At 37.6% G+C, this 20,547-nt stretch overlaps 1 protein-coding gene across 2 annotated transcripts; it reads right to left on the bottom strand.

Moving 5' to 3' along the window:
- Nucleotides 1–1,060: 1,060 nt before the first annotated feature.
- Nucleotides 1,061–19,875, bottom strand: Smp_032670.2 (egg protein C122-like; the record flags this gene model as incomplete). 2 transcript variants are annotated; one of them, XM_018795250.1, is made up of 9 exons in its annotated part: nt 1,175–1,218; nt 9,388–9,423; nt 11,973–12,008; nt 13,252–13,266; nt 15,094–15,129; nt 18,007–18,207; nt 18,860–18,898; nt 19,012–19,032; nt 19,765–19,840. In XM_018795250.1, the coding sequence occupies 9 exons, from the start codon at nt 19,838–19,840 to the stop codon at nt 1,175–1,177; spliced, it is 504 nt and encodes a 167-aa protein (XP_018649581.1). The 2 variants fall into 2 exon arrangements, with proteins under 2 accessions (XP_018649582.1, XP_018649581.1); XM_018795249.1 differs by lacking the exon at nt 9,388–9,423 and having other exon boundaries at nt 1,061–1,218; nt 19,765–19,875.
- Between the last annotated feature and the right edge of the window lie 672 nt (nt 19,876–20,547).

Here is a 20,547-nt window from a genome sequence, read left to right on the forward strand (position 1 = left end):
AAGATTTTAAGAGGCTTGATAGAAATTTCACAATGTTTTCAAAGTTCACATATTTGTTTTTGACAGTTTTTTTAAAAGAATGTCATGTGTATGACCTGCTACATTCCTACATGCTTTGATGTTTACGTATGACCCGATTAGTCTGTGATTGTTCACCGACTGAAACATGTTCTTTGTTCACCAGGAAGCACTCGTAGTCAACAATTGATTAGCTTGCACCTCTTTACGATCAAGTACGTTTTGTCAAATAATTCATTATTGAGTATAATGGAACATGCTGTTTGACGTATAATGACTGTGAGTTATTATTGAGGTGCTTCGTGTTGTTCACGCTTTTGGTTCTCAAGCTACAAATGTCATCTTATCCATGTCTGCGTGATCATCGTCAAAATATAATGAAGTGCGAATTTGCCTGTGAACTTATCACCACGTTCACGGTCTCAGATAGTTGGAGAGATAGAAACTCATGATTGATCATGAAAAGTGAGGTGATTAGTCAATCATTTTACCAACAATCTAAGCTAATTTTAACAAGCGTTTACCTAATCTATCCGTGTTTTGACCTCTTAGAATGATTACTCGTCATAACGTTTTACGAAGTTGTGACCACTTTGTCAATAGACAACAAATGAATTGAATATGAAGTAACGCAGACTAAAATTATCGTTGTCGAAACTTGCTACTTGACTACATATTCCTTCGATCGGCCGATAAATAGCAGACAGTGAAAAGCTGAAACAATATTCTATTATGCGCACTGAACAAACTACATTCTATAAAAATCGCAAATTAGTCAATGATTAGTTTTAATTCGTTTTACATATTTTTCGAGCAACTTTCATCGACTAATCATCATTTGACTATGATTGGACTAATACCGAGATATCTATTCTTCGAGATGTGATCTTGGGCTACCTACAATGGTTCACTGTTCTCTAGGAAGTCAGTTTGAAACTCTCAAACACTCCTCTACATCACAGAATACATCATGACACAAGTTATTAATGGTGATATGTTTGACATTTACGAAAATGATCATTATGAAAAAATATAGTTGTGTAACAGAAATGAAGCTGACTAATCTAATTTTATTTATGTAAAATGAAACATTATGTTGAAATAATGAATGGAATTACAACGTCAGAGTTTGTTTTCAAGGAAAGTACGACGATCCTCAGAGTCTGTCATGCATCCCGACAGCATCAACAGCTTTGACCTCTGAAAAAGAAATAATGATGTATCATTAGTAATTCAATTGATAACAGTAATAGATTGGATAAGTTCGAAAATGATTACTGGATATATAATTACAAAATTAAAAGTTCATCATAGGGTAGACACAAATTCCTAACAAGGAGGAACGCAAATATATTTCATTGAATTTGGAATAATGAAGTATTAACAAAAAAAGAAGATTACATATGATAAAAATGTCCATGATAGACAATAGATAGAAACGAAGAACCTAATTTATGACAATCGAAAAGCAAAAGTAATGAGACATACAATGACATGCATCAAAATGATGATGTGCTACAATGAAATGAATCGTTACGCTTAATAGACCAGTACTCACAATGAGTAACTTAATATTCATTGAAAAAGGTTGTTTGTACCTCAATGTATGAGTTTAACCACAGATATGAATTCCAGCGACTGAATAAACGAAAGACGGAGGTTGATGTCACGAATGTATCAATGTTAAAACGGAATTCGAGGACATACAAATACCGGATGGAATAGGTTTGTTTCAATCTATGTGTAAGAATGTGGGCAGAAGAAATGTACGAATTTGTGTTTTAAGTAGCGTGTTTGAAATTTTCGCCTTTGGGTGTATGTAAAAATAAAAACAAATTGAGCAAAAGCTTGGATTTCTGGATAAACAGTCAAGGTGTGATGAATATTCAGACCTTCATTCCTGTTGAGTGCAGAGCAATTTACAATATGTGAACACTTTTGTCACTCACCACTCCTCACAATTAGAAAGGCCCTTCTGAATTGTTATGATAATTACAATATCTGTTTGGTGATTATTGGAAATGGCAGGTACTGCTATTGATGATGTAATCTGTGAGTCTCCGAATTTTACAGTATTATTAGGAGGTCATTTTGTGTAACTGCAGTGTTTCTTAACACGTGTCAAGATCTCACTTCAATATAGGATGCATCACATTCGACGTAGCCCAATCTTTAGACACAAGTTTGAACAGAAGTGAACGAAATTTTATTCTTATTTCCAAGTAAACATTTCCATACAGTTTTACCTGCCTTACAGAAAGCTTTATTGTAGCATTTATTTAATACCCGTTGTGACGTTTTTAATATTATATGTAGGAACATCATTCGAATGTGTGGTGTATATTACATATATATACACATTCCGACACTTAGATTAACACAATAACAGACCGTACAATAACACTTTGACCAAGAATAACTTTATATTGACGTATTCAAGACTATTTCAATATTAATTGTACTGAAAATGTTCTGCATTATCGTCATTGTCGTATTTAAACTTGTGATAATTTGATGTAAATAATTCAGCCATTCTGAAGAAGAGACCAACATGAAGTATCGAATCGTCACATAAACAATTCATGTACTCATTATCAAGTGCTTTGAAATCAATGTTTCTGATATGAAATTAAGATGTATTTGAGTCGTCAACAATCATAGAACTAGGGCACTTCTGTTTTTCTTTCCTAAAGTTTTTTCTGAAACCAACGAAGATATATAAACTTACTGACGCCCGTTACCCCTCATCGAGGAGCGTAGTCCGCTCACCAGAATTCTCCATCTAACTCTGTCCTGAGCCTTCCTTTTCAATTGTTATTCATCCTTTTCATATCTGCTTCTATTTCCCGGCGTAATGAGTTCTTTGGTCTTCCTCTTTTCCGCTTCCCTTCCGGATTTCAAGTTAAGGATTGAGTCGTGATGCACATTGGTGACTTCCTTAGTGTATGTCCGATCCACTTCCAACGTCTTTTCCTAATTTCCTCTTCAGCTGGAAGCTGGTTTGTCCTCTCCCATAAAACGCTGTCGCTGATAGCATCCGGCCAATGGATGTTGAGTATTTTGCGTAAACAATTGTTTATAAATACTTGTACCTTCCTTATGATGACCGTAGTAGTTCTCCATGTTTCAGCTCCATACAGTAGGACTGTCTTGACGTTCGTATTAAAGATTCTGACCTTGAAATTGGTTGAGAGTTGTTTTGAGTTCCATATGTTCTTCAATTGTGGGAATGCTGCCCTTGCTTTGCCAATCCTCGCCTTTACATCTGCATCCGATCCTCCTTGTTTATCAACGATGCTCCCCAGGTACTTGAATGTTTCCACCTCTTCCAGGGTTTCGCCATCAAGTGTGATTGTGTTGGTGTTCTCCGTGTTGCATTTGACAATCTTGCTTTTTCCTTTGTGAATGTGGAGGCCTATCGATGCGGAGGTTGCTGCTACATTTGCTGTCTTCATCTGCATTTGTTCGTGTGTATGAGAGAGGAGGGCTAGGTCATCTGCGAAGTCCAAATCATCTAATTGATTCTGAGACGTCCATTGCATTCCGTATTTCCCGTCAGATGTCAAATTCTTCATAATCCAGTCAATCACTAGAAGGAAGAGGAATGGGGAGAGTAGACAGCCTTGTCTGACTCCGGTTCTTACTGGAAATGCATCTGTCAGCTGTCCTCCATGCATGACTTTGCACTGTAGTCCATCGTATGAGTTTTGGATAATGTTGACAATCTTTTCAGGAACTCCATAGTGTCGAAGAAGTTTCCATAATGTTCTCCTATCCACGCTGTCAAACGCCTTCTCATAGTCGATGAAGTTGACGTATAGTGATGAGTTCCACTCAACTGATTGTTCCACGATGATCCGTAGTGTCGCAATCTGGTCTGTGCACGACCGATCCTTACGGAATCCAGCCTGTTGATCCCTAAGTTCGGCGTCTACTGCGTCTTTCATCCGATTCAGCAGCACTCTGTTGAAAACTTTTCCTGGTACTGATAACAAACTGATACCTCTGTAGTTCTCACATTGGCTCAGATCTCCTTTCTTTGGTATCTTGATGAGATATCCTTCTTTCCAGTCTGTTGGCACTTGTTCCTCTTCCCAAATCTTTTTGAATAGAAGGTGAAGCATGTTTGCAGTTAATTCAATGTCTGACTTCAGTGCTTCTGCTGGTATATTGTCAGGTCCTGCCGCCTTCCCACTTTTGATTTGTCTGATGGCCATCTTGACTTCTTCGATCGTTGGTGGAGTGACATCTATAGGAAGGTCAGTGTGGGCTGCTTCGATGTTCGATGGATTCAATGGGGCTGGTCTATTCAACAGTTCCCCGAAGTATTCTGCCCATCTTTTCCTCTGTTCTTGAATCTCAGTGATTGTCTTTCCTTCTTTGTCCTTGACTGGTCTCTCTGGTTTGCTATATCTCCCTGCCAATTTCTTCGTTGTATCATATAGTTGTTTCATATTCCGTTCTCTTGCAGCTTTTTCCGCCGCCGTTGCTAGTTCTCACATGTATTTCTGCTTGTCGGCTTTAATGCTTTTCTTCACTTCCCTGTTTGCTTATGCGTAGTCTGCTTGTGCTTTGACTTTCTCTGCTCGTGTTCGGCTGTTGTTAATTGCTAGTTTCTTGTTCTTCCTTTCTTGAATTTTGTCCAGGGTTCCCATAGAGATCCATTCCTTGTGATGATGCTTCTTAGGACCAAGAACCTCCTGACACGTTGAAGTTAGTGCTTCTTTTATCCCTTTCCAGTTGTCCTCCAAAGTAGTTTCTTGTTCATTCAGTAGATCCTGTAGAGCTTGGAATCTGTTGTTGAGAGTTATCTTGAATTCGAGGAGCTTGTCAATATCTCGAAGTAAGGCTGTATTGAACCTTTGTAGTGCTGTTTGTCCAGTTGTCCAGTGTTTCTTAAGCTTCAGTCTCATCTTGACCACAACCGGGTGGTGATCTGAAGCTATGTCAGCTCCCCCCCGGGTTCTCACATCTTCCATGGATCTTCGGAATTTTTTGTTGATACAGATGTGATCTATCTGGTTCTCTGTGGTGTGGTCCGGTGAGATCCATGTAGCTTTGTGTATGAGCTTGTGTGGGAATATTGTGCCGCCTATAACCAATTTGTTGAATGCACATAAGTTTGCAAGTTTCTCGCCATTTTCACTTCTCTCTCCTAGTCCATGTCGTACAATTATATCTTCAAATCCTGTGTTGTCCACTCCAACTTGAGCATTTAGATCTCCCATCAGGATTGTGAGGTCCTTTCTTGAGCACTTTGCTATAATTGATTGCAGCCTTTCATCGAACTGATCTTTATCATCGTCGTTGCTATCATTGGTGGGTGCATAACATTGGATAAGATCCATTGTGATCCATTGCTTCTTTGTTCTGAATGATGCTTTGATTATCCTGGGTCCATGAGATTCCCATCCCACAAGTGCATTTCGTGCTTCTTTGGACAGCATTAGAGCAACTCCCTGAGTGTGTGGAGCATTTTGCCCTTCGTGACCGGAGTACAGCAGCATCTCTCCTGTACCTAGCCTTTGTTGTCCAGTTTGTGTCCAATGGGTTTCGATGATTCCGAGTACTGTCAAGTTGTATCTCCTCATTTCCATTGCTATTTGACTGGTCTTTCCTGTCTCCCACATTGTCCGGACGTTCCATGTACCTATAAAGAGTGTTGCTCTGGTTGTTAGAAGGTGCATCGGTCTCGTGACTTCCGAAGAATTTCGGCTTTCATCATGAGACGTCATAATTATTCTTTCAGGCCGGACGGCAGAGTTTAAATGGTTTGAATTATTTTTTCTGGTTAGCGTTTTTTTGGCGAGTTGGCTTTTCTACGGGATGGGGTCGCTAACCCCATGCCCAACCCTCCTCCTTGATGAGATTATCTGTATATAAAACCGCTCACGACGAAAACGTTCAAATTGAAATCAGATGATTGATATGCTAGTCAGAAGCATCTTTCTGTGTGACGTTACATTGAAGCGTTACTCCTGTACTCATGTCGAAATTGTGACATGCTAAAGTCAAGTGAAGTCGATTGACAAATGCTGTTTGTGCATCAATGTGTTAGTGTTCTCACAGAAATAATTTGATGTCACTATGCATCTAAGGTACGTTAACGTTCCATACATGGGTGAAATAGGAAAGGACCGTTTTAACTATTCGCGACTGTGATTAAATCATATCCTAGCTTGTATATTCAGTCAAAGTGGATTTTGTCACAATAAAATGGATGATCTGAAAACTTTCTCGCTACAGCAAAATTCTCTTGTCGAACTGTTGTTCAAAAATATGTCAATATCATCAAGAACTAATGTATCTTATTATATTTTGACTCCGGATTCTATCGCAAATTCACTGAATGAATTTATATTTGATCCAAAATGTGTAACCACTTTCGAAGCGTGGTTTAAACGCCATCAGGATTTGTATACCAATGATTTTAAAGAGTGGAATGAAAATTCAAAACTGAGATTATTATTACAAAATCTCAGAGTGTCTGAACACTAAAATGTCTTTAATTTTATCCTCCCAAACAAGCCAATTAACATAACCTTCAGAGAAAAAGTAGAGTGCCTGACTTGTATATTTGATGAACGATCATCAATTTTTCATACTCGATACCAGGGTCTACAACTTGTAAGACAACCACAGGATGTTTATGTGACGTATGCAAACATCGTGATCAGGGAATAGGAGCGATTCCTTTCACAGGAAGTGTTCTGAGATCAATTTCGATGCCTTATTTTTGTCTGTTGGTCAAGATCTTCAGTAGATGCAGATATCAGAACACGGATTTTATCGAGGATCGGACAAGATTCCAATATCAATCTGCAATCACTATCTGAAGAATGTCGAAGAATGGATAATTTTAAGCATGACACATATCCAATGGAAAGGAACAATGAACACGTAAAAGTTGAAGCTTTGCGGAAATCTTTTAACGGAAAAAAAGATTTGCACTCTCGTCAGCACGAGTTCCGTAAGGGAAGTAAGACGCAGACGTCAAGAGGAATACCACATAATTCAAGTGTTGTTCTGGCCACAAAAAGTGATCAATTCACATCATTTAAAAGGAAGTAGGTAACTACCATTTTTAATGGCAAACCGGCTAAGCTGCAAAATGAAACGATGTCTGACCTAACATTAATTTCAAGAAAGACTTGGATATAACTTGGTTGGTTTCAATGTCAACCTACACATTATAATGCTGAGAGTGCCACGGAAACTAACATTACTTTGCTTGGAGAGATGCAGCTGCCTTTCACATTGAATAACAATACAATGATCGGAAAATGTTATATATCTGAGAACTGTCATTAAACTTATTAGGCATTGGTTAAATAGATCAATTTGGTTTATGGACCTGCCGTTGAGCACTGTCCAGAATGTGAATTATTCACCAGTACCGCAGTCGCTGTAACTTGACTTTAGTCGGTTGTGTGTAAAAGAATTGCGTGATAGGTTTTCAGATATCTTTGATGATAAATTGGTACTATGTGTAAAAGCAGAGGCTCGTATGTATGTTCAGCAGGAAGCGAAACCTGTTTTTCTTCTAAGGAGATCTGTGCCTTATTCGATTACTGGTGCATTGGATGCAGAACTTGACAGGCTGCAGATTTCTGGGTTGTTTCTCCTGTTAATTATTCTACACGGGTAAAACCACTGGTGGTTGTAAGAAAATGTGATGGTAAATATCATGTATGGGGGGACTTCTCCACTGGGTTAAACAAACCACTACAAGACCATTTTCACACTTCACCCACCACGGAAGGTTGGTTCACTAGGTTGAATGTGTGCGCCACATTTACAAGGATTGATTTTTTCGATGCATATCTCCAAGTGAAGGTCGAAGAAGACTGTAGATTTTCGCTGACAGTGAACGTATATTGGTGATTGTTCCAATATAAAAGACTGCCTTTTGGAATAAAATGTGCCTAAGCAACTCTTCAACAAGTCTTAGACAACATTTTAAGCGACGTTCCGTTTGCCATGGCATATATGGATGATATAATTATTGCCAGTAGGAGTGAGAATAACGGTCTGATCAATTCAAGATGTTTTTGCTCGTATTGGATAGTATGGTTTTCGTATAAAAGTAGAAAAAGCGTTCATTTTTTATGTTAAGTATTCGATATTTTGGAACAATTATCTGTTCTCATGGATGAAGACCTTATCTTTAAAAGACACACGCCATTGTGAATATGCCAGTTCTAAGAATAGAATATCCATTCACACTGCGAATCAGCTGACTAGGTGGTCTACAATGTTGCCGCGATATGACGTCGAATTACTGTACAAGCCGTCAGCTCGTATGGTTGATGCAGATTGGTGGTCAAGGTTAATAGTCAATAACCACAAGTTAGAGGGAGATAGCATGATTGCATCTACACCATTTAAACCGGGAACATAAAGTGTTCTGTGATGCTGTCAGAATACAAACAGTACCGGCGGAAGCGGTTGAAGAAGAAAACTGCTGGTAATCCTCTGCTCGAAAGAATAAAAGAAGCTGTTTGAAAGTGTTGTGAACAGGATAAGGCTTATCGAGAGATTCGCCAATTTTTCCCGAGATGTGAGTCTCTATCCACTTATGATGATTGTTTGATGTTTAGGGACCGTGATGTTATCCCTAAATCTCTCCGGTTTTTCGTGCTGAGACAGTTTCACATTGGTCATCCAGGAATGAACAGAATGAACACAGATATGCTTAGTTATATCTATTGGTCGATCAGGGATAAGACTGTGGATGATAACGTACTGAGATGTCAATGTGCCGAATGTGCGAATGATCCACCGAAATTAGAATCCCAGCCATTGCCCGAGACGAAAAAGCATTGTGTCCGACTGCTGGTCAATTATGCTGGAACAAAAAATGAAAAAAATATTTTTTTGGTGGTGGTAGATTCATACACGAAATAGCCTGGAATTTGTGTTATGAAATGATCGTCTACGCCTGTAACACTGTTACATCTCAGACAACCATTTGGCAGGTTTGAAACATCTTAGGTTTTGGTTTCAGATAACGGCACGCAGTTAATGTGGTCAGAGTTTGCGGAGTTCTGCATACAAAATTAAATCGATCATGCTAGAAACCCATCGTGTCACTCCCAGTCAAATGGGCGAGCAGACAAATGCCTTGACATACTAATGCTAGCTGACTTAAAGATGGGAGGAGGACGTAGTGTAGAAGAGGCTCTGCAACAGACCTGTGACAATTTGATGTAGGTTATTCATCCAGTCAATGAAAGAGGCTTACATGAAGTAACGAAACGTCAGATATACAATTCATGTACTCACTGATAAATGTTCTGAAATCAATGTTTATCATATGAAATCAAGAAATGTTTGAATTGTCAACAATCATTGGAATGATGCACTTACTGTTAGTTTTCTTTCCAGTTTTCTTCCCAGTTTTTTCTACAAGCAACGAAGATATAATAAGTCGAATGGATATGTATGAGATTATATGTATATAAGTACGCCTATAATTATATTATAATAATATATATTCTGAAAATAATAATTACAGAATTCACACCAGTTTACAGGCATGATCAGTTTGATATAAATAGTAATAGATGAGATTATCTGTATTTAAAACCGCTTACAATGATGACGTTCAAATTGAACTCAGATGATTGATATGCTAATCAGAAGCATCTTCCTGTGTGATGTAACATTCAAGCGTTAATCATGTGCCACGGTGACGGAGTAATAAAGTGACATGCATCGAAATGACGACGTGCTCAAGGTGGTGAGGTGTTACGCTTTATGAAGCAAAACTCACAATGAAAAATGGAATATCGATAGACAAACTATGTTCGTACCTCACTGTGTGATTGTTCACACAGAGATAACTATAAGTGAATGAATTAACAAAGAACTGAGGTTGATGTCTTGAATGTATCCGTATTGGAACGCCATCGAGCACTCACAAGTACTGGACGACCGATTGAATCTAGTATTGGAGTGCCTCAGCAGTGTGTATCCACGATCCCTATCGTCAGAAACGAACTTGAGACGGTCGGTCTCACACGACAACGCTGAATACGTAGGCCACTGAACAGGCGTTGAACAATTGTATTGTAAAACTCACATCGATCCATGATATTACGCGGCCGTGCACCATTGTCGTTAGTGAGCGACGGCATCACAATATACAAATTTGCGCTCCACTGGTCACATATTCCCACTAGAACTCCACGAAATTCATCTTAAAGCTATTCACAGGATAATTATCAATAATCTACTCAACACTATACCGATGCAATGAAAAACTGTCAACAATTCTCTTTCGGTTATCAGTAACACATTGATTTATTTTATTTATTGAGAACAAGGTTGAGTTCTTGAAATCACTGCATCGAGAAAATCACAAATACTAACACGTATGTGAACGTTTCACATGTTCACTAGGAGACGCTAAACAGTGTGTAGAATCTGTCCATTTTGACACACTCTAATGAAAACGGTTCTAGAGAAAATAATTTTGCAGACAATGCACAGATGGAGAGGCGTACGGTGATCATGACAACATGTCGATTAATCTAGGTGTTTGATGAGCTTGAAACTGCCATTACGCTAATGCGAATACATAACAAAACTGATATCAAGGTGTTTGTGTGTGTGTACGTCTTGTGGAATGTGGACAACATCGAGTTTGATGAAGGAATATTCGATGGAATACCCATGCAATCTGAATGAATGACATATTTTTGTCATGTTTATTTGTTTTGAAATTTGTATTTCTGACCTTTCGATACCTTAAACAGACCTCTCCGGAGTAAATGAATAGCCGTCATTACGTTAACATAAGTACAATGATAATAATACAAATTCGTTTTGGTGCAATCTGTACCATAATAGGCTTGAATACGTCAATGTGAAGTTATTCTTAGACATGGTGTATTTATTTGCTCTCTTATTGTGTTAATATGTGTGTGAGAATGTGGGTACGAGAAATGTACGAATTTGTGTTTTAAGTAGTGGGTTGGGATTGTCTGTCTTTGTGTGTGTATCTACGTGTGTGTGTAAAAATTATAACAAATTGAGCACAAATTTGGATGTCCGGGTAAACAGTCCAGGTCAGATAATTATTCAGGCCTTCATTACTATTGAGGGCAGAGGGATTTGCCACATGTAGAACGCTTCCGCCACTCACCTGTCTTTGTAAATGGAAAAGACCTTCTGAATTACTTTGATAAATATGATATCTATTTGGCGATTACTGAAAATAGCAAGTACTGCGATTGATAATGTAACTTGTAAATCTTTCAATTCTACAGGATTTTCGAGAGGTCATTTTGTGCAACTTTAGTGTTTCTTGACACGAGTCGAGATCTGATCTCAATATAGGATACATCACAGTCAACACAGCCTATTCTTTAGACACAAGTTTCAGCAGAAGTGAACGAAATTTTATTCTTGTGTTGAAGTAAGCATTTCTATACTGTGTTAGTTGTCATAAAGAGAGCTTCAATTTGGTACCTTTTTATTACCCGTCGTTACTCCTCGGTTATGTCTTATCAGTAAGGCGAATTTACGCTACCAATCCGAAAACTTTCATTACGATTGTTATTTAAGGGAAAACAGTTCTGTTAAGATACTTTTTCATTATTATATTTAGGAACATAATTAGAATGTGGGGTGTATATTTTATGCATATCCACACCCCGACACTTATACTAATACAGTGACACACCATACAAATACACCTTGACCAAGAATAACTTCATATTGACATATTCAAGACTGTTCCGTTATGCTTTGTATTACTGTCATTGTACTATTTCGACTTGTGATAATTTGATGTGGGTTATACATTCACTCTGAAGAAGAGGCTTACATGAAGTCAACGTCAGATATACAATTCATGTACACATTGATAAATGTGCTGATATCATTGTTTACCACATGAAATCACGAAATGTCCGAACTGTCAACAATCATTGGAATAATGCACTTACTGTTAGTTTTCTTTCCAGTTTTCTTCCCAGTATTTTCTACAAGCAACGAAGATATAAAAAGTCAAATGTATATGAATGAGAATATTTGTATATAAATACGCCTGCATTGAGTACGTTCAAATTGAACTCAGATGATTGATATGCGAATTATTATTATGACGATTATAATGTGTCAATACTTCTTGTTTCTTCGCTTGTCTTGAGTTCGGTTATGGAAATATTCTGTTATTCTGGTCAGGCTAATAACGTGTTATTTTGGTGTTCTTTTTGAAGTCCTGTAGAGTAGAGACTTGAATGGAATTTAATTTAGATCTGCAACTAAATTAAGTTAACGTTCCTCATGTGTGTGAAATAGGAAAGGACCGAAGCTAGCAGAATCCTACCTGTAACTGCGGAAGCGGTTGTTAAGGCAACTGCTAGTAATTTTTTGCTCGAAAGAATAAACAAAGTAGTTTTAAAGGGTTGTAAAGAGGATAAGGCTGATCGAGAATTTCACCAATTTTTTCCCGAGACGTGAGTCTCTATCCACTTATGATGATTGTTTGATGTTTAGGGACCGTGGTGTTATCCCTAAATCTCTCCGGTTTTTCGTGCTGAGACAGTTTCACATTGGTCATCCAGGAATGAACAGAATGAACACAGATATGCTTAGTTATATCTATTGGTCGATCAGGGATAAGACTGTGGATGATAACGTACTGAGATGTCAATGTGCCGAATGTGCGAATGATCCACCGAAATTAGAATCCCAGCCATTGCCCGAGACGAAAAAGCATTGTGTCCGACTGCTGGTCAATTATGCTGGAACAATAAATTGACAATATTTTTGGAGGTGATAAATTCATACTCAAAATGGCCTAAAATTTATGTTATGCAAGGATCGTCTACGTCTGAAACACTGTTACATCTCAGACAACCATATGACAGGTTTTAAGGACATCCAGTGTTTCGGCTTCAGATAAAGTGATGCAGTTCACGTCGTCAGTGTTTGCGAAGTACTGCGAAAAAAGTGGAATCAAATATATCAAAACCCCACCGTACCACACTTAGTCAAATAAGAAAACAGTGAAATCTGTTGACCTTCCAAAGCAAGCTCTCTTAAGTATGGGAGGAGAAGATGTGGGTTATACATTCACTCTGAAGAAGAGGCTTATATCAAGTAACGAAATGTCAGATAAACAATTCATTTACTAATTGATAAATGTTCTGAAATCCATGTTTATCATATGAAATCAAGAAATATTTGAATTGTCATTAATCATAGAAATAATGCGCTTACTTCTATTTTTCCTTTCTGAATGTTTCAAAGAATATTTGAAAGCAAATAAGACTTATGAAGTCGAATGGATATTGATAAGATTATCTGTATATAAATGCGCCCACAATTATATTTTTCAAAATGAACTCAAAGGATTGATATGTCAATTAGAACCTTCTCCCAGTGTGTTGGTACATTTATTCACCAATCATGTGCCAAGGTGACGGAGTAGTAAAATGACATGCATCAAAATGGTGATGTGCTATAGTGAAGTGAGTTGTTTTGACCTATGGAGCAACACTCAAAATGAAGAATGAAACATCGAATGACGTACGATGTTTGTACCTCCTTGTGTGAGCGTTCTCACAGAGACGATGAAATGTGGAAATGCATCTACGCTTATGTATTTAGTTAAAGTTGGTTTTGCAACGCCTCAATGGTCACATATTGAGACCAGAACTCCACAAACTTCATCTTCAAGCTATTCGCATGATAATTACTAATAGTCTACACAACACTATACTGATGCAATGAAAAACCGCAAACAATTTTCATTCGCATAATCATATTACGTTGATTTATTTTATTTATTGGGAATAAGGTTGAATTCTCCAGTTCACGGTATCGAGAAAATCACAAATATCAACACGTCGTGAACTATCCACATGTACGTCATGTGACGCTAAACGGTGTTCAGAATCTGTCCATGTTCATGCACTCTCATTAAAAAGGTTCTGGGGAAAATGATTTTGCAAACAATGTACAGATGGAGAGGAATATGGTGATCAGGATAACATAACGATAAATATAGCGCGAAATAGTGTAAGTGCAATGTATATCATAATGGTCTTGAATACGTTGATGTGAAGTTATTCTTGGTCAAGGTGTATTTGTTTGCTCTGTCAATGTGTTATTCTGAGTGTCAGAATGTTGATATGGGAAATGCACGCATTTGTGAATGTCTGAAAAATGAGTTAAGGTTGGATGAATATTCAAGCCGTCATTCCCATTGAGGGCGGCAGTTTACAATATGTGAAACGCTCCTGTCACTCACCCCACCTTGTAGTTAGAAATGCCCTTCTAAATTATCACGATAAGTGTGATATCTATTTGGTGATTATTGGAAATAGCAAGTACTGCCATTGCTGATGTAATTTGTGAATCTTCAAATTATAAGGTCATTTTGTGTAATTTCAGTGTTCCTTGGTACGAGTTGAGATCTCACTTCAATATGGGATGCATCACAGTCAACACAGCCTAATCTGTAGACACATGTTTCCGCAGAAGTGAACGGAATTTCATTCTTATCTTTAAGTAAACATTTCTTTACAGTGTTACTTGCCTTACTGAAAGCTTTAATGTAGTAATTATTTAATACCCGTTGTGACTCTGTTGTGTCGTATCAGGAAGGCGAAACTACGCTACCAGACCGATAAATTTCATTACGATTGTTATTAAGGGGAGAACAGTTTTGTTTAAATACGTTCTGATTACTAGATTTAACAACGTTATTAGAATGTGTGGTGTATATTATATGTATATCCACATTTTGATACATAGATTAACACAGTAACATAGCAAACAAATACACCTTGACCAAGAATAAATTCATTTTGACGTATTCAAGCCTATGTCGATATTGATTTTACTGAAAATGTTTTGCATTATTTTCATTATACTATTTAAACTTGTGATAACTTTATGTGGGTTTTTCATCCAGCTTGAAGAAGAGGTTTACATGAAGTTGCGAAACGTCAGACATACAGTTCCTGTACTAATTGATCAATGTTCTGAAACTTTTGTTTACCACATGAAAACAAGCAATGTTTGAACTGTCAACATCCATATGTACAATTCACTTACTGTTATTTTTCTTTCCAGTTTTTTCCCCAGTATTTTCTACAAACAACGAAGATATACAAAGTCAAATGGATATGTATGAGAAAAAACTATTCAAATCACTTAAAGTCTGCGGTGGAAGTTGAAGGAAAAATTACGACGTCTCATGATGGGAACCAAGTTCCTTCTGAAGTCATGAGGCCGATGCACCTTCTTACAACAAGAGAAATAATTTTTATAGGCACGTGGAACGTCCGGACAATGTGTGAGACGAGAAGAGTCTTCCGAATTGCTGCAGAAATGAGAAAATAACACCTGGAGGTGCTTTGGAATCAGTAAAACACATTGGACGCAGGTTGGACAACATCGACTTTCTTCAGGGGAGCTACTGCTATACTCCGGTTATGAAGAAGAAAATGCCCCACATACACAAGTAGGGGCATTGATGTTGTCCAGAAAATCACAAAATGTACTTATAGGATGGGAATCTCATGGACCAAGGATCATCAAAGCCTCCTTCAAAACAAAGAGAGAGGGCATCACAATGAAGGTCTTCCAATGGTATGCGCCTACCAACGACCACAATGAAGACGGTAAAGACCAATTCTACGATAGGCTGCAGTCGATCTTGGAAAAGTGCCCAACAAAGGACCTAACCATTCTGATGGGATATTTAAATGCCAAGGTTGGAATAAACAACACTGTATACGAAGACGTCATGAAACGACATGGACTGAGAGAAAGGAACAAAATAAGTGAGAGATTCGCACACCTATGTGCCTTCAAGAAAATGGTCATAGGCGGCACATAAATGCATTCACAAAACTTTATGGATTTCTCGGACCACCCTATGATGAACCAAATCGACCATATCTGCATCAAGATTTGGGGTGAAGAACAAGTATCAACAGACTGGAAAGAAGGATTTCTGATCAAAATACCAAAGGAAGGTTACCTGAGCAAGTGTGATAACTACAAGGGCATCACTCTTCCTTCAATACCAGGAAAAAGGGTATTGTTGAACAGAATGAAGGAATCCGAATACACTCAACGATGAGAACAACAGCCTGGATTCCGTAAGGATCGATCGTGTTCAAACCAAATTGCTACTACACGGATCATTGTGGAACAAGCAATCGAATGGATTTCATCACTCTACATCAATTTCATTGACTATGGGAAAGCATTTGATAGCGTGAACAGGACAACACTAATTTAGCTTCCTCGACACTACGGTGTGCCCGAGAATATGGTCAATATCATACGGAATACCTATTATGGATTAAACTGTCAAATCGTTCATAGGAGACAGTTGACAGACTCGTCCGAGGTCTAGACCGGTGTCAGGCAAGCTTGCTTACTCTCACCCTTTCTCTTTCTCCTGGTGATCGACTGGATCACGAAGACCTAAACATCTGAAGAGCAGCAGGGGATAAAATGGACAGCTAGGATCCGGCTGTATGATTTAAACTTCACACATGGAACAAAAAATGCAGAAGAAGATTAGTGTGGCGAAAGCCTCAGCGGCAGTACGTCTCAGTATACACAAAGGGAAAAGCAAGACTCTGCGATGCAATACAACATGCACTAATTGAATTACACTAGACGGAGAAGCTATGGAAGCTGTGAAAACCTTTACATTTCTGGGCAGCATGATTGATGAACACGGTGGATCTGATGCAGATGTGATCGATAAAGAGAGAGCAACATATTTAAAACTGAAGAACATTTGGAATTCAAAACAAATGTCAACTAACACCAAGATCAGAATTTTAAATACGAATGACAAGTCAGTTCTACTGTATGAGGTGTAAGCCTGGAGAACTACGAAAGCCATCATCCAGTAGATAAAGGTGTTTATCAACACTTGTCTACGCAACACACTCAGAATCCGCTGGTCAGACACTATCAGCAACAAGCTACTGTGGAAGAGAACAAACTAGATTTCAGCGGAGGAAGAAATCGGGAAGAAGAGCTCGAAGTGGATAGGAGACACATTGAGGAACTTAACAAACCGCATCACAAGAAAGGACCTCACACGGAATCCTGAAGACCAAAGGAAAAGAGGAAGACCGAAGAACACATTACGCCGAGAAATGGAGACAGACATGAGAAGACTGAACAAGAACTGGATAGAACTGGAAAGGAAGGACCAGAACAGAGTGGGTTGGCGAATGCCGGTCGGCAGCTCATGCTCCATTAGGAGTAACAAGCGAAAGTAAGTAAATAAGTAATTTCATTCTGATGCTAATTTTTTTGTTATAATGCTGAAAATGACGGTGTGCAATTGAGATTTTCAGTTTGAGCTTTGTTATAACTGGCTTCCAATATTCTTTTGAAGTCTTTGCGATAGGAACCATATAATTGTCTGTCACTAGAGAAGATCTTACATACTTGTGTACGATTCATCAGTTTTTCAAAGTTTTTATCATGTAATGAAGAAAGTGTGTTTAGTAAAACTGTCACTTAATTTCATTTGTTTAGGTTTCCATGATCGTCTAACTAGCTTCAATGTAGAAGTAGATGAGAATACATAAGGAAAAGCGTAATAACGCTGTTAACGAAGCGTTTTCGACGGAAAAGATATTTATGTACACGTAATGGCTATGTGGACAAAATGTTCCAACAAATTCAGGATAGATTCTTTTGAGTCTCACTCATGGTTCTAGTCTTTTTATGACATCAAACAAAGTTTACTGAAACACTGTTCACAATAGACATTTAGTCACTTGTAGTGGGAAATTGGAGTAAGTCATTCCTATAGTTTATCATTCTCAACATATGTGATTAATGTTACCTAAACACTGAGAAAACTTTGAAGTAAAATGTCTCATTCTTTGTAGAGCATATACACGTTTATGCATACGCAGATTCATGACTTTGTTGACTGATAAATAAATGGAAAATCTTTAGTTATGTTAAGTAAGCAGCACTTACGTTGTGCAGTATTCGTATTCCCTGTGATTATTCTCTCTTGATTTGTGATAATAGGGTTTGACTCTGTAACTTTCAATTGTTCACTTTTTGATTGTGTGTCGCTAATCACTTCTGAGCCCGTGTTTACAGCTACCGTTGGCTCAACGATCGGTTCGTTCTTGATAGGTTGGTTATCATTTTTCACCACGGCAGTCTGTTCAGCTGATATATTTAAAAATACATTACTTCAATTACATTCATAACGCTAAATAATCTAAGTTTTTCAACAATCACAGGTGCTTGTCATCGCTTATCACTACCATCAACTTTATAACAAAAATTTCAACCTCTTTTCTCATGTGATCCGTATGTTTAGTGTATTTGTCTTTGTATTGTTCTCTTTACGTTTTCGAGATCTGTCATTCGATCCCGATAGTTATTGACATTTTTCGTCACATTATTATTTCACCTATACTCTATCTACTTCATGGTTATTCAGCCATAACATTATTTTCATCATATTGTTCAATATCAGAAGGGGGTTTGTGGAGATTTAAGTCATTTTATGTGGTTGAGAACATGAATCAATTGAAGGTAGACCACCATGGAAAACCTGGAACCACTGAACTTCCGTTTCGAACCTATTGTGGAACTCTTCAGCAGTGAGAATCCGCGATCTGGGTTCGAAACTCGCGAAGCGGGATCGTGAATCCGCACTGCTGAAAAGTCTCACAATAGGAAGAAACGGCTGTTCAGTGCTTCCACGTTTTCCATGGTGGTCTAGCTTCATTTGACTCATGATCTCAACTATATTATTCAATGTTGAACAACTTCCTCAACTAAATGTTTATACTAACATCAGGGTTATTCTTACCTATTTTGTAACATTTGTCAAAGTACACGTATTCTGCCACTGTAAATTCAAAAAATAAAAACCATGTAATTATCTTTCTATCATTTCATTTGAATACCAATAGTACCATGAAACACAGAACATTTTAAAGCTTATTAGTTTTCATAACTTACAATCTTTCGGCACTGTGTAAGCTGTAATAGAATAATTTTCACAGTTAATTTTGCACAATAGCAGTTATGAACTTTAAATGAAGTAAAGTAATGTTATATGATGGTTTCTATGAGATCAGGAATGTACATGTTGGCAGATCATTCCGAATTTGACAAAAGTCATAAAAAGCAGTTCAACAAATGATATATAAAGCGTTTGCGGTTCCCGTTTTTATGAAATACAGTAAGGTAGCTAATGCATGCAAAGAATCGTCCTTAGTTATTCAACATTATATTAGCGCTTATTAAACGACTGTCGAACCTGAAATGTATTATTATTGCTTGCGGTTAGTGAAATCTCAAGTTAATTGTAATGTTTCTCCATCCTCATTTATTTATTTTTTCAAATGTACTGGATGTAACTTTTCGTAAACATCAGAAAAATTCTGACGACAACATTCTTACATGTAATGGGCTTGGAAGATGTTAACAAATCGATTGTTGTCATTAAACAGTAAGATCTTCCTGTAACCACGTCAGCGCAAATAGACGTTTACCAGATAGACGAATACGAAGAAAATATCAGGCACAAACAAAATGTTGGACGGAGACATTCACGGACTGTTATGTGGCAAAACCCCAATATCAGAGTCAACAATCATACGTACTTGAGTTTCGCATTATCTTATGTATAAAGGCTTAAATGTGTTTCGATGTGTATGAAATTCAGTTTAAGAGATACACAACAAAATGTTTATTCAATGTTTCACTTACATAGATCGTCAGATTGAACGAAGACTGCGGATACAGCTATTATGGCCGACAACAACCAAGAATTCTTCATCATCATTTCAAGGATTGTAGTAACACTGGGTTAAACGCAATGAAAACTGTGTATTCTTAGACGTTTATATATAACCACCGTATGGTTGACCTTGACCACAATTGTCGGAATGTAGATGAAATCAAAAATAGATGGAATGTAAATGGTTTCATTGATAAAGAAACACTAACATCAAATTGATAGTAGGGGTGTTCCAGGTAAGTTCATAATTATTAGAATTATTATCACAGTGAATTTTGTTAAAAGTAGTATAACTAGTGGCACAAGTAGTAGAAGAAGTGTGAGACGTATTAGTAGAATTTGCTTTGTCATAATATGTAAATCAGTTTGAATCTAAGTTTCGTAGCAAAGTGGTTGAAGTGGATATACCGTTTGCGTCTTTTAGATGACTATTTAGTCTGCGGTCGAGAAAACGTCATTTTTCAGTTACAGATAACATAATTCGTTGTCGTACATATAGTGTCACACTATCTACGAGTAAAAGCCTTTACCTCAGCGCAGTTTGCAAATTGGTTTGGATGAATGTAAGTGCTTGTGAACTTTATCCAGGTTCTTATTTTTAACGAAAAAATCTGTTAACAGTTAAAATTTGATGTTAGATATTTTTAAAACCTGTACGTGGAATATAACAAAGCTGAATTCAAAAGTCATACGAAATAAATTCTTCATCGACATCATGCGGTAAAGTGCATGGAGGACAAGTCACTGACTCG

Source organism: Schistosoma mansoni, chromosome 2 (assembly GCF_000237925.1).
Source record: "Schistosoma mansoni strain Puerto Rico chromosome 2, complete genome".
Classification (NCBI taxonomy): domain Eukaryota; kingdom Metazoa; phylum Platyhelminthes; class Trematoda; order Strigeidida; family Schistosomatidae; genus Schistosoma; species Schistosoma mansoni.